General features: G+C 38.7%; 1 protein-coding gene across 11 annotated transcripts in view; it reads left to right on the plus strand.

Annotated features, from left to right (window-relative positions):
* Positions 1 to 26750, plus strand: part of EPB41L2 (erythrocyte membrane protein band 4.1 like 2) — a 77144-nt gene that overhangs the window by 20873 nt on the left and 29521 nt on the right. For all 11 annotated transcript variants that reach the window (XM_081907058.1, XM_081907060.1, XM_081907057.1 and 8 more), the window contains 8 exons: positions 1222 to 1673; positions 3630 to 3833; positions 14899 to 15003; positions 17418 to 17460; positions 20407 to 20482; positions 21261 to 21479; positions 24363 to 24450; positions 26472 to 26624. In XM_081907058.1, coding sequence (XP_081763184.1) covers positions 1222 to 1673; positions 3630 to 3833; positions 14899 to 15003; positions 17418 to 17460; positions 20407 to 20482; positions 21261 to 21479; positions 24363 to 24450; positions 26472 to 26624 — 1340 coding nt within the window. The remainder of the gene's footprint in view (positions 1 to 1221; positions 1674 to 3629; positions 3834 to 14898; positions 15004 to 17417; positions 17461 to 20406; positions 20483 to 21260; positions 21480 to 24362; positions 24451 to 26471; positions 26625 to 26750) is intronic.

The following is a 26750-nucleotide window of genomic DNA, read 5'->3' on the forward strand; positions in this document are numbered from 1 at the left end:
CTAGGACTTGCTGATCGAAAGGTCGGCGGTTCGAATCCCTGCTGCGGGGTGCGCTCCCGCTGCTTGGTCCCAGCGCCTGCCAACCTAGCAGTTCGAAAGCACCTCCGGGTGCAAGTAGATAAATAGGGACCGCTTACCAGCGGGAAGGTAAACGGCGTTTCCGTGTGCAGCTCTGGCTCGCCAGAGCAGCGATGTCACACTGGCCATGTGACCCGGAAGTGTCTCCGGACAGCGCTGGCCCCTGGCCTCTTAAGTGAGATGGGCGCACAACCCCAGAGTCTGTCAAGACTGGCCCGTACGGGCAGGGGTACCTTTACCTTTACCTTTAAACATCAAAGAAAGTTATGTGCTTGAGCAATGACTACTCCAGGATTGCTATAATTTGAGAACAAACCTCTTCCACTAACACCACTTTTGAAAGAATCCCACAATGGCTGATTTAGTCTCCTTAAATTATTCTTTCCTGTTTCAAAAATAGGAATCATTAGTAAAATTTGACTTGACTTGTAGCAGCTTAAATGCTGACCTAACATAATTTAATAATTAAATATTTGCTTTAAACCATCCAATTATTTTAAGATTAAGCAAATATTTTTGTTAGTGTTTTATAGAACTTGATACATTATTGAAGCGTATCCTAATAAATTAGGAAATTATTTTTATATGCTATTCCAAAATCTTATTCTGGACTCAAAACAGGGTGTTGAATTCACTATTCAGTAATTATTATTGTAAGATATAAATTGCTATATAAATTTATTATACCTGTTCAGTAGAAACCAACCATTGAAGTCTAGTTTTATGCCACCCAAACTCTCAGACCTGAAAGCAAAATGGTTAATGCAAATTGGTTTATAAGTGTCTGTCTTCCAGACTTCACTGCAGTACTGATGGAATTAGAAAGTCATTCTAGTATGTCCAATTGAAAGGATGAAGTTACCGTACTTCTTTTAATTACACCTGAGAAAGTCTATGACCACATAGACTTAAAGAGATTTGATTAATTTGATATATTTTCTAGCTCTGTGCTGTGTTGGCTGCTTGGGTTTGAAAATTTTGTTGGTCACTTTGAATAATATGTCTACAGTGTAAGTTTAGTAAGCCAAATAGTTTCAACTTCAGTGGTTGCTAAAGCATAAGACCTTGTGCTAGGAGTTAGGTAGGTCCACAAGCAGTCTAAAAAGTACATTCTAAAAGCAAATATATGTATCTTATTTCTAGTGCATCCTGTGACCATGACGACTGAAGTTGGTTCAGACACGGAAGTAAAGGAATCGGAGAACCTGGGATCAAATACAGCAAAGGAAGATGCTGGGGATGCATCAGATAGTCAAAAAGAGCAGACATCTGAAATGCAAGAGAGTTCTTCCACTTCACAGGTGCCAGCTAGTCAAAGTAGCCCCAGTCGCTCCGGAGGAAAGGGAATTTCTCGCTTCATCCCCCCCTGGCTTAAGAAACAAAAATCATACAGCTTGGAAGATCCCAAAGATGAAACAAAGAAAAAACAGCCATCATCATCAGCAGAAGAAATGGGAGCAGGGGAAGGTGAATGCCATCTTCCAGAGGAGACAGCCCAGACTAAGGGAAAGCTGGAGGACATTGCTGAGATTCGGCAAGAAGCTAAAGCAGATGACAGAGAGGAAAAACATTCTGTTAGTAGTGCTGAGACACAGGTATGCTCTTGAAAGGAAGAAAAATGAAACACTTTAAAGTCCATGCATGTTAATTACCTAGCTGCGTAACACTATACCCAGCACAGAACAAAGTGTTAAATGGGCTGTTATGTTTATAAGAAATATGCCTCCAGAGACCAGCCTAATATTTTTTCCATATTCAGACATCATCTGCTGCTTTCATAAAATTCTGTTTTTATATGTTTGCATTTTGTTACAGCAGAATTCTTCAGTGTATGGGAAATGTGTGGACCTCCAGATGCTGTTTGGCTACAGCTACTGTCAACCAGTACAACCATTGGTTAGGGATGGGGACCACTGTAGCCCAGTGAAACCTGGAGGGCCGCTACACCTACCAAAAAACAATAATCCACAAAATGTTACAATTTACATAGAAAACCTTTCTTTCACAAAAAACACAACTAGACTAGCACCTGAAGCACAGCAAGGTATTCCCCCCTCTGGCTGCTCAAACTCTAGGATTAGCTGTACACAAAATTCCAGTTTCCTCCTAGCAGCAGCTTCTTCGTTTAGAAGGGCAGTTAATGTAGGGCTTTCACAGTGAGTGATTCAATCTTCTGGCAAGTAAACAACATTAAAGCAGCTAAGAGCAGATCTACTCTTGCTTCCAGTACAGTGTGAGAGAAACAAATGGAAAAATCTCATTTGTAAAATAAAGCAGGATGCTATTGGGAAATGCTGTACAAGGATTTGCCCTGTAGTAAATAATGTGCAGTTCATTTGTTTTAAAGACTATACTCCTGCTAGAGTAAATGGGAAGCTGTAGGTTAGTTTTGCTAGTTGTCTGGGGGCAATTTAGAGAAGAGAGGAGAGAGAAGAAGGTGACAGATGTTTGCTTGTCTGACATTCATATATCCATTCATTTTCTTGCCTAGAAAAAGCCCACTTACTGTGAATTCATAGAAGCTACCCCTCCATTCTGTATTCATCCATTGTTAAGCCGAACCCAAAGTGCTGATTCTAACTTCTAAGGACCCCAGTCTAAGCCCACACAGTTTACCTTTCCCCGTGTAAGCCTACAAAGACCCTAAGTTCGCCATCAAAGTCCCTCTCTGTGTGCCCACTTCAAGGGAAGCTGGGAAGGTGGCAGTGAGCAACTTAGATTTTTTAGTGCGAGTTCCACCCGATTAGTTGAATGCTCTCCCCAGAGAAGTGTAGCTGTCACTAACACTGACATCTTCAAGGAGCCAAATGAATACTTAAAAAAAATTCACTGTGTTACATGGGGAAAATGTGTCTTGGTTTATTAATTTTTATTTGTGGATTATCACTTTTTCTGTGTTACTGATTTTAAAAGTTGTATTTGTATGAGTTTTATTGTTGTAAGTCACTTTAAGACTAATATAAAGCACCTAATTAAATTAATTTCAATAACTGATGGGCAGGTCTTCTTCTCTGCTGATAATGATCCATGTAATGAGCAGATGTGCATAGAGGGCCTAGCCATCAACCCAAAGAGTCTCAAAAATATAAGCTGGATCTTAAGATATCAATTGCCGACCTGTAGTAGTAGAAATAATAATAATAATAATAATAATAATAATAATAATAATAATAATAATAATAATAATAATAATAATATCATCCTGCCCATCTGGCTGGGTTTCCCCAGCAACTCTGGGTGGCTGCCAACAAAATATTAAAAATACATTAAAACATCAGTCATTAAAAACTTCCCTAAACAGGGCTGCCTTCAGATGTCTTCTAAAAGTTGGATAGTTGTTTATTTCCTTGACATCTGATCAGAGGGCTAAGTGGCTTTCTACTAGATTCCTTAAATGGGTATTGATTCATAAGAATATATTGGTTTTTCTTCTAAATTTATGGGGTAGGTGATGATAATCCTTTATTGTAATATATCACATTTTATTACTTTGAATTGCATTAAAATTGCCTTGATGTTCATTAATATCCATTTACAACCTTCTTGTGCAGCCTGCTAAAGAAGACAGTAAAGAAATTGTTTTTGAAGTAAAAGAAGACAAACAAGATTTAGAGGAAGGCCAAAGGGAGTCCAAAGAGGTGCAGACAGGTGAAATAAGAATTGAGAGAGTTCTTCCAAAAACTCCTAAGAGGACCAGAACTGTCCAGTGTAAAGTGGTTCTTTTGGATGGGACAGAATACAGCTGTGACCTTGAGGTAAGCCGGTGAGCCTTAAGACCTTTCTGTTGAAAGAAAGCAGTGAGTGCAGTATGCTTTTATTGAAATGGAAGCTAATGAACACATTTTTATGAATCTAATGTGTTCTTTATGGTATTCACATCACTATGGCTAATGGGTAGTAATGAGCCATGCCTTTAGCTTATTACAACACATCCCTAAAGTGTACTGTGAACTTTACTATAACTATCAAAACTGCAAGTGCAAATGTATTATCTTCTGTCTTAACCCTTGGTTTACAGATCATAAATAAAGTTCACTATTGGAGCTATTTTATGCATGGCTTCATGAGTCTCACAATGCACCCTCTCCACTTAGTCTGATATAGGCCCCTCTCAGTAGCAGTACAACTGCATTGTGTGGAACTGATCCAATGTCCCAAGTCCCAGGTCTTTTATTCTGGTTCCTAAATCTTTTAACATTTTTAAAACTCTGCTTTAAGGGAAGCTGGGGACACTACCACTTGCAATGCTGGTGAGACCCAAGTCACCTGAATTTGCCCAGAGAAAATTATGGAAAATTTAAGATAGTGGATGGCTAGAGTTCCTCTGGTGCTCTACTCTGTGGTGCTCTCAGCTGTCCTCTAAGCAAAAATATAAAAATGGAAACTCTTCTTGCCTGTGCTTGGTAAGTTGGGGGCAGTGAGTGATGGGAGCCAGGAGGGGCAGCACAGTGATAGGAGGGAGGAGATGCTGGTGAAGCTTATACACATCAAAGGGTTGTGAGCAGGACAAAACTGATGCATGAAAAGCATGAGCTTCTGGAGGAATGTAATGAAATGTCTCTAGGAAGCGGGGCACATGAGAATACCATTTTCCTGTTAGTCATCACTATTTGGAATTCAGAAACAAGATGCAGAGTTTTGCAGAACCAGGTATCTGGAGCAGGGTTCCCTGATGGCCATTAGGCATCTGGGCTGTTTGTATGGGAGGAGACAGTTCTTCAGTGACCCAAGACTTTAGTAAGGGTGGGTAATCATGGGCCCCATTGAGCAATTACTAAACTTCCTGGGGATCCATGTCAAAGTAGGCATGGTTAAAGTAAACGTTTGTGTGGCTGATGTTTAAGTTTTTTTGTTTTTTGTTTAAGTACAAATTTTGGAGAATTTTAGGGGGCTAATAAAAATCCTTTGCTATTACTAAATCAATAGTGAGGTATCTATGGGAGCAGTCAGAAAAAAAAATTAAAATATTAAAATGGATTGTGGGGTGGCTCAAATTTTGACATCACGGCATCACAGTGTAGGACCCATTTTGAGAGTCAGTTTTTTTTGGGGGGGGCAGATATTGCTTATAGAGTGCCAGTTAGCTACCCCTGCTGTGCTCAGAAAATGTTAATACTAGTTTCAAAATGTTCTCAAGGTCAGTTCCACACACTGACCTTAATAGTCCAGTTTAGAAGCTACTTGTACACCTGTCACCAGATCATCTTTAGAAAAGACTGGGCAGCTGGTGAACCAACTAAAGTTGGAAGAAGTACTCTTGATCATAGATGCCATCTGGTGATCAAATAACAGAGCCAGGGTCAGCCTGATTTTTACATTTTTCCTAATTCAGGACATATGCCAAGGTAGCTCTCATCTGCTAGGAAATGGCAGTTGTAGGCCAGTTTTTTCACTGACTTGAGTGGATCATATATTTTCATTTTTTCTATATTTTCTCTGCTTTAATCCTTGACACCTCCCACATTGTCTAGATATGTTTTTTGCCAGTATTGTACCTACTAGAGATAGATGGGACAGCTTTCTGCAAATAAAACAGAGAAATCTTAATGTTTAGAAGTAAATAGACTGCTACGTTGTCCCCTTGTAGCTGTTCCTCTTCAAAATTATCCTCCAATAGCATTGTACTTGAAGAAAAAGTAGTGTTATCTGTAATAGTGGGAAATTCATTCACACCCAATAATGATTTGCACTGACTAGTTGATGCTAACCATTGTTAACCACGGTGCTGATGCAACACTTACATTACACATAAGACTGGTTGGAAGATCATAGGAGGAATGGGGAAACTGGGAGATGAAGGGATTGTGCTGCTCTAAGCTGGCTCCCAAGCCCTTAACTATGACTAAGAGATTAGAATTGATGTACTCTGGATTAAAACAGCTGTAATTCCTCCCTCTCCTTTTTTTTATTACATAGATTTTAAATGGTTTAGTTATTATATTTTTTTTTAGAACAGGGCATACTGTAACTATACTGCTTAAAATTTTGCAAAAATAGAGTGGCTGAATTTGGAGTGTGTGCTGGTTGAATACTAGGTGGACTAGCACTGTTCTCTGCCAGAGCTCAGGGACATTATTATCAATATATACCCTTTTGCAGTCAGAAAAGCTTTTAGTGTTTCTAGGTTGAGCCAGTGCTCATCAATGAATGGTTGGTGTGTGGGGAAAAAAAGGCCTGAGGAGGTGGGTTTATGAATGAATGGAAGAAAATAATACTCTGTACTACGCAACATTTTTTTCTGTTCAGCTTTGTAGTTAGATAAATTATTCTGATTACTATAATATACACTGTTCTCAAACATAGTATAGTTCTTCAAGTTATGGTTCCTTGGGGTTCTGAATATACATGCATAGGATTGTGCTGTTTGGGTGTCAAAACATATGCTTTATAATAAGCACTGAGTAGAAGTTTTAAACCCAAGGTCTGAAGTAAAGCTGTGTATTAGCAGTTGAGTTGTTGCTTACAAAGAATATAATTCATGTTGGATGCCTTCATATGCCCCAACTGCAACAAAACATGTTACTCCTGCATCGGTCTCTACAGGCACAGTAGGTGCTGCAACCTTCCAGCAGTTTGACTTCAACCCCAAAGGCACATTCCTCCATTGTCTCCTGAATCGTACAAATACCGACCTCATGTTGGCTGAGGAAATTTTATGGTGTCAGAGAATTAGTAGCACATCCCAATTACCTTTCTATCTAAAGGTAAGATGTCTTTAGATTCAGACACAACTACTAGCTGCATGGCGCTGTGGTCTAAACCACTGAGCTTCTTGGGCTTTCTGATCGGAGCAGTTTGAATCCACGCCATGGGGTGAGCTCCCACTGCTCTTTCCCGGTTTCTGCTAACCTAGCAGTTTGAAAGCATATCAGTGCAAGTAGATAAATAGGTACCGCTGTGGCGGGAAGGTAAACAGCGTTTCTGTGCGCTCTGGTTTCCATCACGGTGTTCCATTGTGCCAGAAGCAGTTTAGTCATGTTGGCCACATGACCCAGATAGCTGTCTGCAGACAAACGCCGGCTCCCTTGGCCTGAAGTGAGATGGGTGCTGATTTACTGGGCTTCTGATGTCACTGTGACAATTGGAGGAAATTAATTGTTCAAGGTCCAAATGCTGCTGTATTTATACCGTGTACTGATTTAATTTTTTTGATTATTTTAATATTTTATCATGTTTAACTTGCTTTTATGGTTGGTGTCTTAATTAGTATTTTGTAAATAGCCACGGGATCCTGCATGAAGAGTGGTTTAAAAGTTGAACAAACTAAGAAATATGGATTGTATTATCTTATGGAGACTGGACTTGCTGGATGGATACATATCATGAGGCTTGTGCTAGATATGCTACTATGTGCTGCCAAATATGTTAAGTGACCTATCTTGATGGTCTTCAACAGTAGCTGTTACATTGAGAGTGTACAATGTTACACACTGTATTCATTAAACAAAGCAATGGAGTCAAAAGTAATTTTACCTCAAATTTGCCAGAGACTGTGTTTATATAAAATAGCTACTATGAGAACAGAATTTGATGTGCTGTATATTATGACAGGACTTTGCTTGCAAAAATAACTGTTTCCCATGAAAATTAACAGGAGAAATAGCAATAGTAGAAAGTAGTTTGATGCAGTCATATAAATTATTAAACAGTTGTAACTATGTTAATGTAGCTTGATTGCAGTATGCATAAAATCTTATTTTAGAATTTGTTTAAAGACTCTAAACGTTCTACTTAGAATATTGATGTTTTGAAGCTGGCTTCCTAAATCCTGTTTGGCATTGTTCTGTTTGCATAGAACGGTCAAAAGTTTGTCCATTTATGAACAGAAACATTTTACTAAATTATGTAGATCAAAGGCAGATTGGGACCTACTGGTAGATCTCTCAATGAATTTCAGTAGACTCGTAGATTTTGCTGTTTGACAATAGCAACAGCTAAAATTGCTTCATTTCAAAACCAGTTTCTTTTGGCCATAGTGCCAGTGGTGCCAAAGTTTGATTTTGTTTATTTATTTCTTTGCATGCAGGTATTTGAACTTCACATAGTGAAGTGCATCAAGTAGTTATGTATAGTTTTAAGTCTGACCTACTGCTGTTATATAACGTCTTAAAATGCCTTTAGAATATGATACTCAGGATATCTTCTGTGAATGCTGAAAAGTGTAAGAGGGGTAATTTATGGTCACTGAACAGCTATCTAACAAAACAGGTCTTTTCTCATCCAAATTCTGTAACTGAAAGCAAAGAAATAATTCATCTTGGTAGCATTTTTTATGTTTTCCATCTTGTGTAGCGTTGCCGTCTACCAAGTTTTATTGGGTTTGAGGTGAGTACTATCTTTCTCTTCTTCCTCATGCCAGGGGAACCTTAAAGTACTCTCCTGCTGGTCCCCTGAGAGCTATAAGAGGATGGTGCATTAGAAATGGGCAAGGATCTCATTACTGATAAGGGATTGCACAGGTGTGCTTTCTCAGTCTTGCCTTAACTTCTTATGCTGTGCCTAATGAGCCCTCTATCCACAGCTTTTTCCCACCCCCACCCCCTGAAAGCTGTCTTCCACCAGTCTCATGGAAGGGGGAGTAAATACTATGTTAAGAGAATAAAAAAGAGTTTCACTGCTCACATTTGGATTTCAGTGGAATACTAGGCATAGTCTCTCCAAATGAGTAACAATATTTTGTTGAACTACACACATATAAAGTACACATTCTGCTACCTTAATTAAAACGTCTAAGTATATGTTTCAGTTGATGTAGTTCTGGTGTAGAAAAAGAGAGAAGCTGTATTGTGAATAATTTTAACAGCTTTAATTGCTGTTTGAATACTTATCTTGTCTAAATAATGCAAATGATATAAAAAGCTGGCTTAGTACTTCCTCTTCATACAGCACAAATGAGAATTACATTGGAGGCTTTCTACGCAGGGTGCTGTTCTAATTAAACTTTTATGACAAAAGGCATTTAAAAGATGACTGCATGACCATATTTTATGCACGTCTGAACAACTGAAGCATATTGAAGCTGACATAAGTTTTTAATGGTTTTGTACAGTTTGCTTAGATGAAATAGATGTGTGCACTTGCTATTAAACTTTCAAATACCACATGACCTATGATTTATTAGTGAACTCATGATATTTCTAAAATGTAGGAAAGTGTGTTTTGAACCATGAACAATATTTACTTAAATCAGTTGTTGTAACAAAAGCTGTGCATATTGTCCATCTTGTCTATCTGTTTCAAAGAAACACTCCAAAATTATATTAATAACAAAGATTAATGCTATGGGGGTAGGGGACAGCCTGCAGCAGTCCCAGGGTGTGGTCAGAAGGCATGTGAAGGCTCCCTAAGCAGGTCTGGTCAGTGCCTTAGATGAATGACAGTCTGTGTCCCATGTATATGCTGCCTTGGGTTCCCTAATAGAAGAAAGATGAGATATAAATGTAAATAAATAAATCACCACTTTGCTACATCCTGCTGGACTTTTGCTTGCTAGGCCGGAATGTGGTGGGATGCATTCCTCCTCTTCATTGTTCACTTTGCCCCCTCCCATTTGCTTAAAGGGAGGGAAGAGAACTATACCAGCTCCCAGAATAGCATAGGTTTTTCCCATGTTGGGGAAATCAAAAGGCACTGGATCCTGCAAATGTTATGCTGTCCCTAGTCCACCCTGACAATAACCCTAAGACTCCCCATTTATTTTCCCACCTCTGTCAGAGCACTAACAATGGCACTTTCCACCACCACACTGAGGAGGCATCTTGTGGTGGACCTCATAGGAAGCTGATTTACACTGAGCCAGACCACTGGCCCATCTAGCTCAGTATAGTCTACACCAGGGGTGACCAGCACCCAAGAGACTGCAATCTACTCTGAGTTAAAAGCTGGCAGTGATCTACCCCCTTTTGGGGCTTCAGGTCAAAGTTATTGAGCTTTTTTAAGGAAGGAAAGTCCTGTTTTGGGGGGGGGGCAGGGCAAAAATGCAGAGCTTCTTTTAGGGGAGCCAAAGTTGTTGAGCTTCTTTGGGGGGAGCCAGTGATCTACCAGTAATCTACCACAGACACCCAGTGATCTACCGGTAGATCACAATCTACCTGTTAGACGTGCCTGGTCTACACTAACCGGTAGCAGCTCGCCAAGATTTCAGGCCTCCCTCTCAACTGGCAGGAGGGGAAGTTTGCAACATCAATGGCTAATGAGCCATCCTCGCAGGGAGCTTAGAATTGTTCCCTAAGCTGCATGTTTATTCTATTGATTTCTGATCAGACACTTAGATTTAGAAGCAAAACTTATTATACTAGTCTAGTTTAGACTGAGGGCCCCTGGACCCTTTCCCAAAGAAGGGCAGAAAACAAAATAAAGACACAAGCTACACGTGACTTTTACTTTTTTAACAAAATGCAGCTCTGGAGATTTGGTGTGAGTAAAAGGCATGCATGTTATCGAAGCTGATAATTCTTTCCTTCAATTTCTTAATTAAAAATCACCTCCCCACCCCACAGGGAAATATATGGATGATTATATCTGGGCCATGATGCTGGATGGATGTAGAGGGGTATATTTGATTATAAATCATTAGCAGGCTGTTACCTTAGAAACGAAAAAATCAGTTTGTTTTTGAAATAGTTAAAATCAATGCATTTTTTGAAAGTTTCAGTTCATTATCTTGATTCAAAATGGCATCAGATTGAATCCAAACATATACAAAAACCTGCTCCTTAATCTCAGGAATTGCCTCACAAAATTAGGTTACAGTATTTTAAGTCCAAATGCATAGTGAATAGACAAACAACTTTCTAAGATACATAGTAGATAATGTAAATTACTAAAAACAAAGATTGATACTTCCCATACAGGTGTGCATGCCAACCAATAGTACTGTGTTGGGGGATGCATTGTATATGTATGTACTTTTGTCTTTTTATATTGTAAACTATGTAATTTTTGAATGAAGACTGGTATAGAAATTATACTAATACAAATAATCAGTTGGTATAAGCTTTTATACAGCATGGGAGTAATGGTCATGTAGCCCATGTATACTACAGAATGACTGCTTAGAGACAAGAGGCAGATTTTGTGACCAACATGCTAAATGAGATTACTTACTTGAAACTAAGGCTGCAGTTGTTATCTGAATTGGATTTTAAATTATTTTTATATGTGCAGTTCTTTTATATATGTTTTTATTGTATTGTGGAATTGCTTAGAGGTGCTCCATAGGAAACAATTTATAAATGAAATAAGGTTAGAATACAGTTCATGCTTACTTGGGAGTTAGTCTGAACAGAGTGGGATTTACTTTTGAGTAAATATTTTTATTTCATTAGTTTTATAATAAAATAAAATCACAGCCTAAAAAATTCCCCAGACCCCCTCCACTATACCAAGAGTCTACTAGCAGTTCTGAATAAATATTAATAGGATTGGACAGGAATGTTTTATTAGACATCACTGTGCAAACTAGTAAACAATCAGATCTGATCAGTAAAGTCTTCCTTATTCAAAATCTGAGCACTGAAGATAGAGGTTCATTCATGGACATCACATCATGGATGAACCTGATAGAATGCTCAATAACATCTGGGTTTATACTCCTTTTGAGAATTTACTACTCCTTAAGCCCAGTAGTAAAGCACAACAATAAGTACAATACACAATTTGTGTCCTTTTATAGTACTTAACTACTGAAATGAGCTATTCCTATCCTCATGTGTCCTTTTCTTTTACATAACCTTCCTTCAACTCAGTCTGTTTGATAGATGGTCATGACTCATTTTAAAGAAATGTATATAAAATGGAAAATTGTATTTTATTTCAATTTCATTTTAAATCAGGCTGTTTGTGAAAGGAGCTTGTTATAACTGCATTTTTTATTATTTGGTTAAAAGTTTTTTTTTAAGTTGTTTTTTAAGCTACCTTGGGCAGGAGGCAGTTAGTAAAGGCCTCCCATAATATCAGCCACAAGTTAGGAAATGTGTGTGTGTTGTACCTGAATATATATTTTCCCATAATCTTGCTTATTCTCTGATGTATTTGTTGATATACGTTAACTACATATTGTTCCTTGTGTTTCAACGGATGAGATGCTGCATTGAAGGATCTAGCTAAAACTGTAAATACTGGGATCTAAATTGAACAGTTCAGTCCTGTATGAATGTGCTTTGATTCCTTTTGAAACAAACAAACAATGTATTTATTGTGCTTGGTAGTTGCACTGCATACCTTTGCCCCCTTGTCCTTTGTATTTGTACAGTATAGCTCACAACTACTGTGTAGTGCATAGCTCACAGAGCATAGCAGGCTTGTTCAGTTTTGAGCTTTCTATCTCTGGCTGCTAGGCACAATAACTTCAGTGTCGCAAGAGCCTACACATAGGCAGTTGATGGAGTTCCTTTGGAATTGCAGTGGCGTCTAGTGAAATCTGCAGGATAAGCAATTGCAAAAATGCCTTTCAACTGCCAGGTCTCAAAAATGTCATATTATGGCTGCTTTACCAAATGCCATAAATAGCAGAGTAAGGATGTGGGACTTGCTTGAAGTATAAGGCAGCATGCTGATCCTCTCCAATTGTGCCAAAGAGAAATTGCAGTTTCTGAAAGAATTTCCAAATATCAGTGTGATGAGCCTCAGGGGCTTTTGGGTCCTTTGCTAACACCTTGCAGCTTAAGTGAGCTCCAGTCTCTACCGCCAGGCAGTGACTCCTGAGGAGACCATGTGTGGGCATTTACCTTGAGGCTCCACCTGTGCTAGAAGGAACAGGATGGAGCACTAATTCATCTGCATGATGGGAGAGAGGAGCACAGCAGAATGGCCTCAGCTGAACCAAGTGTAGTCAGTGGCAAATTGATAGGTCTGCACAGTATGCACAGAATTAGGGCCCTATGTGACAGAGGGCCCCCCAAATTATTAGCATATATTGTTATCTGAGAAGATCCTTTTGAAACGTGACTACAAACAATGGATTGCCATTGCTGATGATGTTGTTGATGATGGTGATTAGCTGTTGCTGTTTCTGCTTTTCATTCCTCCTACTTCCTGATTAAAGTCAGCGGAGGCTGGTCCTTAGACCATCCAGTGCTTATCCCTACCAAGTAAAATGCAAAAATTTCCCTAACATCTCAAAGCCATACATCCTTCCACAGTCCCAATCCATTTGAGAAACTTGGGGAGACTGATCTGTCAATCTTCCATTCTCTGGCCAGCTCTCTGCACCACACAGCCAATCTTAGTCCAAAAATATTGCTATGGCCAGGAGGTCCTACCCATCTGTCTCCATACCGAAAAACATTGTGATAGTAAATTTGTATGTTAATGGAACTTCCAGTACTTTTAGCCCTGGTTGTACAGTTTGCCCCTCTTTTCTGTTAGCATGTTTAAAGCCCTATACGGCCTAGGACCCTCGTACCTACGGGACCGCCTCTCCTGGTATGCCCCACAGAGAAACCTACGGTCTGCAAATAATAACATCCTCAAGGTCCCAGGCCTCAGAGAGGTTAGGCTGGCCTCAACTAGAGCCAGGGCCTTCTTGGCTGCGGCTCCAATCTGGTGGAACGCTCTGTCACAAGAGACTAGGGCCCTGCGGGACCTGACATCTTTCTGCAGGGCCTGCAAGACAGAGTTGTTCCACCAGGCCTTTGGTCAGGGCGCAGCAAAGCTTAGGGCCCAAGGTTCCTGATTAGCTTTGTTGTTTAATTCTAATCCCCTCCCCACCCACTATTTATGTGAGAAAGCTACACTGGACACATTGTGAGTCTCTTGTTTGTATAAGAAAGGGGGGTGTTGTTTGTTTATTTTACTTATACTAGTTTTTAAATTGATGGGGAAGAGTTCACCCTCATTAAAAGCTAATAGAAATAAGAAAATAGCATAATTATGCTAAGGGTTGAGGGAAGGGGAGGAGAAGAGAAGGAAGAGAAGAGAAGAGAAGAGAAGAGAAGAGAAGAGAAAAGACATTATTTCTTTCATTTTCTTTCTTGACATGCTGGACCATGTATTTCCTTTGGGCCAGTAATGGTTGTTGTGTGACTTGCAACTTCTTTTGTAAACCTGGAGTGGAACTTCCCTAGGTTCTGGTGAAGTGGAACGCATAAAACACTCTTTGGATGTTAACATTACTATGTGTTGGTGCTGGAGTCACTTGTCCCCATTCCCTGGGCCTGGCATTTTGGTAAAAGACTAGCAGTGATTCCAAGTATTATGTGGCTGTCTAGCAAAGACTGGTTGCATTCAGTGCTAGTCCTACTCAGGGTAGACCCACTAAAATTAATGGAATTAAATTTGTCATGTTAATTTATTTCAATGGGTTTCCTCTGAGTAGGACTAGTAATGGACACAACCCAATGAATCTGTGTTCCAGATTGACATTTCTGTTGTGGAACCATCTTACTAAATTCAAACAGATTCCTCTTTTAAAACCTTTATGTTCTTGAATTAAAGGATGCAAATCTTAAATTACATTGCTTACTCTTTGATGTTTTTGTGTGACACAATGCTATTATTGGAAGACTTCAAGCTTACTATTAGGAATTTTGTGTAACTTTTTGTTCTGTTTAAGAATATATTTCAATTACTTAAATACTAGGGTGGGGGACCTCATTTATTAACAGGGGTTTCCTATTTACCAATTGCAGGCTCAAGTTCAGCTGTTGGGTTCTTTCTTCTAATAAATAAAGGAAAATAAGGAGGAACTAATATTGAAAAATTTTTCTTTGTTAGTATGTTGAAGTGAGACGCCTTTAAAAGTTTTAACATTTTTATAGTTTGAAATAAATGTTTTAATAGTCTATCCTGTTACTTGACAGTAGTGTTCTTTCTCCTTAGAAAAAGGCTAAAGGCCATGTGCTATTTGATAAGGTGTGTGGACAGCTTAACTTATTGGAAAAGGATTACTTTGGTTTACTGTTTCAAGACCATGCTGATCAGAAGGCAAGTACTAAATTTTGCATTAATAACATTTGTTTAATGTTTTCAATCTTTTCCATCCTACTTCAGAGCCTCAAACTTCAGAGAGCTCTTATGACTAGCATGTTTGGTCCTAGTTTGGTGGTAAACTTTTAACAAGTAACATATTGAAGAATATCAGTGCCAGTAGCATTGGCTCCATTCCCTAGGTTCATTCAGATAATTCTCCTGAAGGATTTGAAATGAGCAGTGGGGAACCTCAGATTCATGTGCAGTCCTTCTCTTCTCCATGTGAGGGGAGAAGATTAGAAGCTACTTAGCAGCAAATCATAATCTCCCCTTGAATGTGAAGGAGGCGAGAAAGGTATGATGGAACACTCATGCCTGAGGCTTGCTGTCATGGTTAGGGTGATTCTCTATGGCCAATCTCACTGTCATGAGATTCAGCACACAAGCCATGCTCACTCTTGTCCTTCCTGCTCTTCTGTTCCTAGTGGACAAATATGCATGTAAAGCAATTTTCTAAGAATGCCTAGAAGTTACAAAACCTAGGAAAAATTACAACAATGCCAGGTAAAACATCAACAGCAAGGGGATGGCTCCGTCATGATAACCCAAAAATACAACATCCATTGGTGTTTTCCCCATGATAGCCTACAACACTGCAGCAAGACTTGATTTAAAGCTGTGAGGACTTCTCCTGCATTTGGCGGTTCAGCTCAAACATTCATCACCCCGCTTTATTGTTTTCCCGTTTACTAAGGAGAGAAACAGAGCAATATTTTTTGCATTGGGGACTAATAAGGATCATCTGTTGACAAGACACAGTCTTTCTCTTTTTCTGAGGAGGGTCTTGTCTGCATTTACATGAAAGACAAAAACAAAGAGATAGGAAAGAGCAAAGCCATACCAAGCTCATGGAATATGACATCAAATCAAGAAGAATTCTGCTAACCAGGGTGTTGGCATGAGAACTCCTGGATATTTTATGTAGCCGTTTATCAGCAGCTAGGCTCTGAGGCAAAATGTCAATAATTGAACTTAATTTTGACATTATGCTCAAGACATTCAACAACAGTTTTAAAAAGCTATTTCACCAAAGAAAATGATAAATATATAAAATGACAGCTTGTAATGGTGACACAAATGGACATAGAAATCATATTTGTTTATATTGTTTCTCTTTACCTTGCCATGTTGTTTTTTGAATCTTATAATAAGGAATACACATTACTGAAGCCTCTCACAGATTTTATCAACTGAGCTTTGCTACTATTACCTCTGCTGTACCTCAAATTTAAAAAGCTTAAGATGGAATAGTTCTCATCTTGGCACCCACGTAACCTAATTCATTTTTTCCTACTGTGGCCATTGCCTCCTCAGATTAAAATGCCACAAAAAATTCTGACCTACAGCCCAGTAAATGCTAAATGCTGAATGATGTGTGTTTTTTTTTATTCTTGTACACTCATCATAGCCACCCATTTATGAGCCAGCTGTTGTACTAGACTGCAGCTGCAGAATGTAGAATCTGAATGCCAGGCTCTTTCTTCTCAGCAGAGATTTAGATATGGTCCCTAATGAAGCTCCAAGGTACTTTGGAAAGGAAATCTAGGTAGTTAACTGTGGCATAAGTCTACACGATTTTTGACAACTTAATGATATTTACAGACAGCGCAAAAATATTTTGTTGAAAAGTTTACATGCTATCATAAATGCACAAGTGATTTATTTGCACCATTCAACTCTGATTGCATTATGAGTAGTGGCAAGTAGTGCTTCTCTGATTCCAACATTAAAGCATCTAAATATTTGTGGGGAAGCACCTTACATATCCTTGTAGACAGCTTAGTCCTCTCTGTTTTGAAACACCAGACCATAGATTTTGTGAACAAAATCACACTGAGGATAAGATGTAGAATATGTTCAGCTTTCTGATTAGATTCCTTTTTTTTTTGGTATCATTTACAACTGCTGTATAATGAAGAGACAGTCTGTCTCTTGTGTGGAATAAGACGAAGGTATTTTGCATATCCAGTAGCCTTTTCTTGAGTGGTAGGTAAATATATAGTGAGAGATATTGTAATCCATGCTGATCTTTGCCTTCTTTAAATGCAGGTGAATGAGATAGATGGCCCGGGATAGTTTTTCAAAAGCATTTATTATATTATTGTTATTATTATCTATTTTTACTAAAGTTGTCATCTTCCTGTCAGGTGCAAATATATGCAAAGAGAAGGAAGAAAATCACTATAGCTTGATCTCTGAAGTAGACTTACTGTCAAAGAAACTGCAGGCCGATTTTGAAAGAATAGCAATAACTTACAGTTTCACAGAGCTGTATATAAAATGCGTCTTTAAGTATCCCGTGCTTTTCTTCCAACTGCATCAATCTTGTGCAATTCCTTATTATTCCTTTTTTCTTTTTCTTTTTTTAGAATTGGCTTGATCCTTCAAAGGAAATAAAGAGGCAAATTCGCAGTAAGTATTAAGCAGGTTTTAAAATTATTTCACAACTGAGCACATTCTGTTGGTTCTTGAGTTTCATTTGGTTAGTCTTTCAGAAACTAATTGCAATGTATTTGTCTGCATCAGACTGAAACCCAAGAAGGTTGGATACTTGTCAACTGCAGGCAGCACTATCTCCTTAGTGTCTAAGACTATGTATATCCACTTCAGAAATTTTCTCACACACTGCTGTTTTTAAGAGTAACCTTTGCCACCAAGCAGTGTGCAACTTTTATTCATTTTAAGCACCACCATCCCATTTTTCTGCTGGAAAGGCTTCCCAAAATGCACTTAGATTTCTGCCCTCACAAAACTTGCAATTTAAAATACCCAGCACAAAAAGGAAAAGGATAGGATGGGAGGAGGAAAATGACAAACCTGGACAGTAGTTTTAAAGTTTCTAAGTTATTATACCAACCAGCTGGGATGGAAATAGTTCAGAGAGATGGGAACCAAAGACAGCTAGTTTTTTGAGCATAGCAGATCAAGTAGCCTTGCTTCCCTTCTTTGGCATTTGCAAATATGCTTGTTCTTTTTGTTTGACTTTAGTATCAGTAGCAAGAGATTTTGAACAGTGTCAGGTATGGTAAAACACATCTCTTCGTAGATTTGTATGGCCAAACAGTATATAATCATTACAGAAAGGCTCATTACAGTTTTCAAGGCCCTGAAAGGGCATGTTTTTGTATAACACCCTTGGTAGATAGGTAATCCTCTTCTCTATACTCTATTAAATGCTTCTCTCTCTCTCTCTCTCTCTCTCTCTCTCTCTCTCTCTCTCTCTCTCTTTCTTTCTTTCTTTCTTTCTACTCCACACATGGTTAAGGGCCTTGGTGAGTTAGCTTAAATAGAAGCTGGAAAAAAGTTCTACAAGTACTTCCTCATTGTGTTCATAGGGTGTCACCTTTTCATTTTTACAGAGAAAAACAGGGAAGTGGGGCGGGAGGAGGATCAGTGGATGAGAGACAATGAAGTATTTCTGATGAGACATGCTCACTAAAATTGGGAAGTAGCTTCTTAGTAATTTGATACATGAGGAAATTCTCAGGCTACATTTAAGTTTTGTGAAGTCCTTTGCTTCAGTATGGTACCACAAAGATCAGTACCATACAATTTTATGATTCTATGAATTTTATTCAGCAGCATTATGTTAGCTTCTCCAAATGTATTGGTGGCTTGTGTTCATGATAGCCAGAATATTCCTTCAAAGAACAGTAATGTTTGAGTCTGAAGTGCAACATTGCAGAGATTTGCACTTTACACTAAACAATTATTCATTTGACATGCAACCTACAGTCGTAAAAGGTCAGATTTGCAGCCTATACATAACAAAGATTCATGAATAGAATGAAGAATGCCTATAAAAGCTACTGTGCGGCCTACAATGCTGGATTCCAGATCATAACTAAAACTAAACTTATTTTTGCATTCATACAAGAAATCTAGTTGATTATTTTCTACCTACTTGATAATATACACTTTGCAAGAGCTCATCAAATGTTTCAACTATTTGTACGTTCAGGGTTACTTACACATTATCTCTCTTTTACAAGAAATCTGAAATTTACTTGGAGTTAACATGCCTGGGATTGCACTGCAATTTAGAATTAAATGAAGAAATAGACAACCTTATTTATGGTTTCAATTGATAATTAAAAAAACCAAATGTAGGACTTATAGTTTTAATTTTAAAATGTAGACAATAAGCTTAATTAAATAACACTAATTATAATGGTAAGGTTCTATGCACGTTGATTAAATCTCATATTTCTTAAAATAGATGCATGTAACTTATAAGCATGTTTTGCATTTCTTTTTCTTTTTAAATCAGGCTTCTATGTCAGCATAATAGCCAAATTCTATAGTTGTACAAATTTGCATATACTTGTTGTGTATATATTCTTGTTTATCATGAAAGGGGCAGATAGGCCAATAGGAATATTACTTGGCCGCACCACCCTTGGCTTCTGATATTTTATTAATTTCATTGTCCATACAAGCTAAAGACAATATTCACAGCTAGGGGACTAAAAGTAAGCTTTATAAAAAAGGAGATGAAGAGAATGAGCTGAGATTTCCCAGGACGCTGAGTTCTGTTCCTAATATCAACTGCCTGCTGCCTTGCCCTTTTGTGCTGAATGCAGTGGTTTAGTTGTGCTTCGGGATGGGAGAGTAATTCAATTTGGTTCACATTTTGATGTGAGCCTACCTAATTCTCACTTCCAAAATGCAGTTACCCTTTGAAATTCACTCTTATCTGAGTTCTGTGATGCCATTCTCCAATTAAAAAAAGTTTGCATGAATGCATATATCAGAAGTGTAGTGCAACATCTTCTGGAGGGTCAACCAGTTCCTCATGTATATGTTGATGGCATCTCACCTCAAATCTTTGGATGACTTGACTTTGCACAGTGGTTTCATGTAGATGTTAAATAGCACGAGGGACAAAATAGAAATGGTTAAGATCCGAAGGAGTTACAGTGGTACCTTGCGTTACGTATTTAATTCGTTCCGGAGGTCCGTACTTAACCTAAAACTGTTCTTAACCTGAAGCACCACTTTAGCTAATGGGGCCTCCTGCTGCTACCGTGCTGCTGGAGCACGATTTCTGTTCTCATCTTGAAGCAAAGTTCTAAAGCTGAAGCACTATTTCTGGGTTAGCGGAGTCTGTAACCTGAAGCTTATGTAACCTGAAGCGTATGTAACCCGAGGTACTACTGTACAGTAGTAGCTTTGCAAGAGAACTGAAGAATATGTAAAATATGTTCAACTTTTAAAAGTGCTTTGAAAGTATCATGGTCTAGTTTTTAGCGTACACTATTCCCCAAATGTATATGTAGTAGACTTCAGTGTACGTGCCTTTGTCTTCTTATCCTCCCACCAATACATTTCCCGGCCTTTTGGAATTTCCCAATTTAGATTTGCCCTGGCTATTTACATTTAATGTGAAGTTTTATCCCCCGGATCCCTCACAGTTAACAGAAGACATCACCAGGTATGCCATGAAGCATTACTACCTGACTTTGAATCCTGTGTTTTTCATATTTCCTTGGAATGCTATGCAAAGTTTAAGTGTAAGCTTAGGAGAACATGACCAAGATAGAAAAGACAACAAATAGCTTCTGGCTCAGAGCTCGGTAATGTCTGGAGACACCTTGCACCTGCTTGCTGCTAGCAACTTATCCTGAATCTGGATTCTGAAATATTTCTCTTGGATCTCTGATAGTGTAAAATTTAAGATAACAAGTGAAAATGTATATGGCTTATAGATTCCTTTAGATGAATTTTGGGGAGCAGGGACTGACATAACCTGAAGCTTTCTGTTGTAGAGAGAGGGCTATAGGGTATATGGGACAAGGAGACAGGACAAAATTAGCAGTGAATCAATAAGAAATATTCAAACACCCGAGTAATTGGGTGTAAACCAATTCTTATACGAAATAAAGTTTCAGTAAGGATGTTTTGATTGTGAACTAAAATATCTTTGCAGTGAATTTTAACTATAATCATTTGTACTAGAAATCAGAATATTGGTGCTAGGATTTCACAAGTGTGTATCTGTTAATGGATATCAATTTACACACATACATTTATTGGTGGATATATATGAAGAACAGGTTGCACTTGGAATCCTATGTCCTTTAAAAGGTATTTTTGTGGCATTTTTTTTTAGAACAAAAACTTTGCTTTAATAAAGATATTTATCTTCTTAGTTTTCTTAACATGTCAAAATGAATAAGAAATATTTGTCTGATGACATTTTCTCTGTTCAGGTACTTCCTATGTTTGCAGCTTCGTCAGGATATTGCTTCTGGCCGCCTACCATGTTCTTTTGTGACCCATGCTCTCCTTGGTTCATATACTCTACAAGCAGAACTAGGTGACTATGATCCAGAGGAACACAACAGTGATTACATAGGGGAATTTCAGTTTGCACCTAACCAGACAAAAGAAATGGAGGAGAAAGTAGTAGAGTTGCACAAATCACACAGGTGGGTCATTTCTGAACCTTTGAGTTCTGTTCCCTTTCCTAGTAGTGGGTAGTATTGGATTTCATGCAGAATCCTAATACCTAGAATGCCTTTGTATTTCTTTATAACCTTAATTTGGAATATCACAAGCAAGCTCAAGCTTTTTTGTTCTTAAAGATTTGGAAAATCAGCCAAAGGTGTGTCCATTGACTTAGCCAGTAAAAACAGTAACAAACTCTTCTGATGGAAAAAATCAGATTGAAATTACATTTGTAAATTGAAACCACAGTTGATGATCAGCTGTCCTCATCATGAACTTTTGCAGTTATGACTACAGCGCTTCATATCTGAGCTACTTTTGTTTTTGTTTTTCTCTTGTTCTGGAGTTAATATCCAAGTATATTTGAATAGTATGGTAACATTTTTTGAACTAATAAATCCTCAATATTCCCCAGAGATTGTGTACAAGAATGATGTAGTGGGGAGAGGTAGATTGTTTTCAGTGTAGGCTTAATCATCTAGAGAAAAACATCATCAGATTTTTTCACTCATAAATTACTTTTATTATTTTTCTAATCCAGGAAAAAATGTTTTGTGAGATTATATAATGCTAGAGCTGCGCCACTCAGGTGTGCGGCCCCATTAATGAGCAGGCAACTTCTGTGGTTATCTCTCCTTTTTATTACTGCTAGTATGTGGTATTTGCTAGTATGTTGTGACAGGGGATAATTTCTTTATCCTCTCCCGCCACTGCACTCAGTGGCAACAGCACAGGCTTACTCTTGTGATCCATATTTTAAGGTTGCGTTGTTGAACACCGGGCATCATCCAGCCAAAACCAAGCAATTTATGTTCTGACTAGTGATGGGTAGCATACGCTTCACTTGTCATTGAAATTAGTAGGACTAAAGCACGCAATTTTAACCTGACTGTGCCCCCAGCGAAGTGTGTGTTTTGCTGAACGCATTGGGTACTTCACGTAGTTAGCTTTGTGAGGAACTGAACATTTTGTATCACATGAGGGAAGAGGAAGGTTTCACAGAAGGAATCTACAAAATATAATTAGTCAGACTCATACATTTTGCAAGTGATTGGAACCTTGTGTATATGTGTTTTAAAAAGACTTCCCTGCTCTGTGATTTATTTGCATTCAAGTTGTTTTGCTCCTCTCCCCACCCACAAATCCATGGTGATTAGAACATAAACAGATACATTTCAATACGATCTATAATCTCAGCAAGGAAATTTAAATCTCTTCAATTGGCCATTTGCACTGCTAGATAGAAAAAGCCATGATTGGGCAAAATGTTTCTGTTTTAGGCAACAGTGAACTACTGTGTAACAGTTGTAGCCAAAATTATTATACTGTCCTATGCCTGTAGATCTCATGGTGGTTCACAACATTAAAATTGCAATATAAAAAATATCAGATATTAGATGTATTCCAGCCTTAGCGCTTATGGGTAATATACCTTTGTTCTAAAAGAAGGAGAGTAACAGCTAATTTGTGACAGTTGGGGCAAGAGTTTCCTACTGTCGGCTTAACATTTAAGAATGTCACAAGCAAATGCTTATGACCTAGATTTCTTTGTTGACAGAGGCAACGATATCACTGCAATAGCAACAAGTTTAGATCAAATTTCCCGATACTCTGTTCTTCAAAGAATATTTGTTTTCTTCTTTATTGTGTAATGCTCCTGCAAGCAGTTGAGATACGCATGTGTGCAGAAGTTGCCCCTTTTGTTCTGTAAGGTTCATGTTGGAAAGGAGGCTTGATAAATCTTTCAAGAAAGTTCATTCTAAGCCAAATTAAAAAAATAAAAATCTCTTCCCACATTTAGGGGGTTCCCTGGTAAAGAGGGTGAGTGTTCAGGTTTACGCCTTCCACTAGTAGAAGGTGGGGTCTGTGAAAGGCTCTGCTGAAGTGTGGGCAGGAGTGTTGTGGGGTGAATAGTGGTCGGGCTTGAAGTATATGTTGAAGGAACTGCATTGGCCCAGACCAGCCTTTCCCAACCTTGGGTCCCAGATATTCTTGAACACCAATTCCCATCATCTCTGACTACTAGCTATGCTGGATAGGAATGATGGGAGTTGTTGTCTAGGGATTAAGGTTGATAAATGCTGGTCTAAATTATGTTGGCCCCAACCACTCCACCAGTACCTTTCAGGTAGTTCAACAGCAGCTAGTAAATTTTAGAAGTGGTTGTGGCCAAAGAGTATGGAGCTGCTGTCACATACTGGTGGGAGGGGGAAACCCAAAGATTCCCAAATGCCCCCCCATTCTCTCCAGAACAGGACATTTGTGTTAAGAAAATTCCTGGTTTCTCCCCACTAAAAATAGTTCTAAAAGCAATCTCCAACAAAGCAAATCTCTTTTGCTATAACATGTTACACCTTTGCAGCCTTTTCCATAGGAGATAGATGCCAGGTGAGGATAACTCCCTGATTACTTTACCCAAACATGAGAGAGTACTGTTTGAAGATTCAGATTCTGTTGCTTCCTTAACTTACTTGGAGACTTGGCAGACTCACTAAGACCTTGGCTTGCATAGTTTGAGCTTCTGCCATTGATTTTTTTTAACCAAAATGTTTATGAGAGACTTGGTGCGGTGTCGGTGTTTAAATAATATCTGCCGTGCCATTTAACTAGTATCCTGTAATTTAGTTTCAGTGCTTTTCTATAGATGCGTGGGTCAGTGACTGCTAGGATTGAATGTGTAGCTGAAACAAGATGCTGTTGAGGGCCAGATGCTTGGGATAAATGGAATAACCAATCACAGTTAAACCCTCAAAAGGCTACTGCTAGAAACAGGCTGTTGTGGGTACATGGATCTGATGCAGGAAGGCTTATGTTGTTCTTGATACTCATTTTTGCTGTGAATTTTCTTCTATCAATCATTCCAGAGGCTTGACTCCAGCACAGGCAGATTCCCAATTCTTAGAAAATGCCAAGAGACTTTCCATGTACGGAGTGGATTTACATCATGCTAAGGTATTGGCCAGCATTTCTATAGATGACATTTCATTTAGAACAGAGGGGTGTGGAACCTTATCCACAAGGGAATGCGGCATTCAGGCTGAATAACTTTCTGAGGTCACATGCATCAGTTGATGGGACCAAAGCCAAAATTGTGCAGGACCAAAGCAGCATACACATCCCATTTATACCAAGCTATCCACACGTACTCCACCTATTCACGCCCTATCATACATCTACATGCAAGCATGTACCATATTCAACCATTCATTTTCTTTCTGTTGCACATGCCTCACACAAAATCATCATTTGCATTGAACCAATTGCATTGCATTTTAAAAATAAGCCTTTCCCTTTTCTTTTTTTCTTTTTAAAAATCCTCTTAAGTAAACAGATGCTCCATACAGACTTTTCCCCAGCTTGTATTTTAGAAAATAGGGCTTAAACTCCTGCCGGTTTATATATCTTTACTTTTTCTATCCCCATCTCAATCACTCTTTCCCCTCCCCTGGTCTCTGTGCATCCTCTCTTCTTTTCTGCCATGCATGTGCACATACCTCTGCAACATGCTGTAGTTTTCAGACTGCAGTTTTACTTTTGCCTCCTTCTTTCTCCTGGTCATTTCTCTGTTGTCTGCATACAAACCTAATCTCTACATCTCCTCTCTTTCCTTCTGTGAATCATACAGTGCCCAGAATAATGCACTTGCGTGAAGCCAGAACCAGAACTGATTCTAGAATGTGTTAAAGGCAGGCTAAGCCACAGGAGGGAAAACATGACACTCAAGAACTTCTGATTAAACATGCATAGGGTTGTGCTACAACTCAATGCCTTAATGGGATTTCTGTTGAACTATTAAGGTTTCTGTTCTCTTTTGCATTTAATACTGATAGTATCCATCTAGCCTCTGTTTATTCTAGAGTTTTACAACCTTTCTAAGTCCACGGCTTCCTGGAGCAACAACATTTTTTCTGCGGCACCCCTGTGGGGCTCAGGGGCCCAATTATGTCACCCCTTGCCTGCACAACCGGCAGCCCTTTATCCCTTTTCGAACACCCTCCCTTTTGTAGTGTTCCCTCAGCCTCTTCTCCCTTCTTCTTGGGAGTCCTCTAGGCAGCCACTGCTGCTACCCTGGCCTTTGAGCTGCCCCTCCTGCCCCAAAGAAAGATTCCTTCTCACACTGCCCTACAGGACCCTGGAAGCACCCACTGGCCAGCCCCAGAGGCACCATTTGCCTGAGAAGCTTGTAGCCAGGGCGGCTGCAACTAACAGCTATGCAAGCCTTGGGGAGGCAGACACACGAGAGGGCATCAGAGGAGGGAGGGAAGGAAAGAGGGACAGAGGCCAGTATTGCTCACTGTACCCCTGATCATCATTCAAGGCACCCCATGGTGCCATGGCATACTGGTTGAAAACCACTGATTTATTCTTTAGAAAGTTTAGATTTTTCTATCACTGTTTTTTTCTTAGCTTCAATCTCTCATCACTTCCTGCTGACTCTTTAAAAGGTTACATTTTGTCTTTGCTACTCCATTAGTCTTAAGGGCTCTGTCAAAGATCACTGCCCTGTGATCTTTGGATTAAAGGCAGTATTTAAATATAACAACAACAACAACAATAGTCTTTGATAAACCTGCTTTTATTACTTTCTTGTATCCAGCCTCTCATAAAATATTGTTATTTATCTCTATATTTCCAGAAATAAGTTATTTTTCAGCTCATAACCTCAAAATGTATTAGTTCACTATTATACTTTTCTGGTTTTTAAACTTCTTTTTCTTAAGCCTTTATTTAAGACTTTTTTCTGCCTACGATACAGTGCTCCTTGATTTTCCATATATATATATATATATTCCAATATAAAATTATAAAAAGAAAAGACATCCACTTTATCACCAACATCGTCTTTTTTAGTGCTCCTTGATTTTCCAAGTATTATTTGGATGAGCTTAGCATACCTTCCTGCTCTTTTGTCGTCTTCTTTCCATATTCCTTCAATATTCCAATAGAAATTACTTTTACAATTGTCTTGATAGGATTCTGAAGGTGTTGACATCATGTTAGGGGTATGCGCCAATGGGCTTCTCATTTACAAGGACAGACTCCGAATCAATCGTTTTGCCTGGCCCAAAATACTGAAGATTTCTTACAAACGCAGTAACTTCTATATTAAAGTCCGACCAACTGAGGTAAGCATTTGATTGGCATAATTTGCCACTCTGTTGTTATAACTTTCAGCTCAGAAGTTCTTTGAAAATAGGTCCAATCTTACAGCGATTTGCATTTTGAATAATGTAGGAATATGTCCATTTGGT

Source organism: Podarcis melisellensis, assembly GCF_964234715.1.
Source record: "Podarcis melisellensis genome assembly, chromosome: 3".
Lineage (NCBI taxonomy): Eukaryota > Metazoa > Chordata > Lepidosauria > Squamata > Lacertidae > Podarcis > Podarcis melisellensis.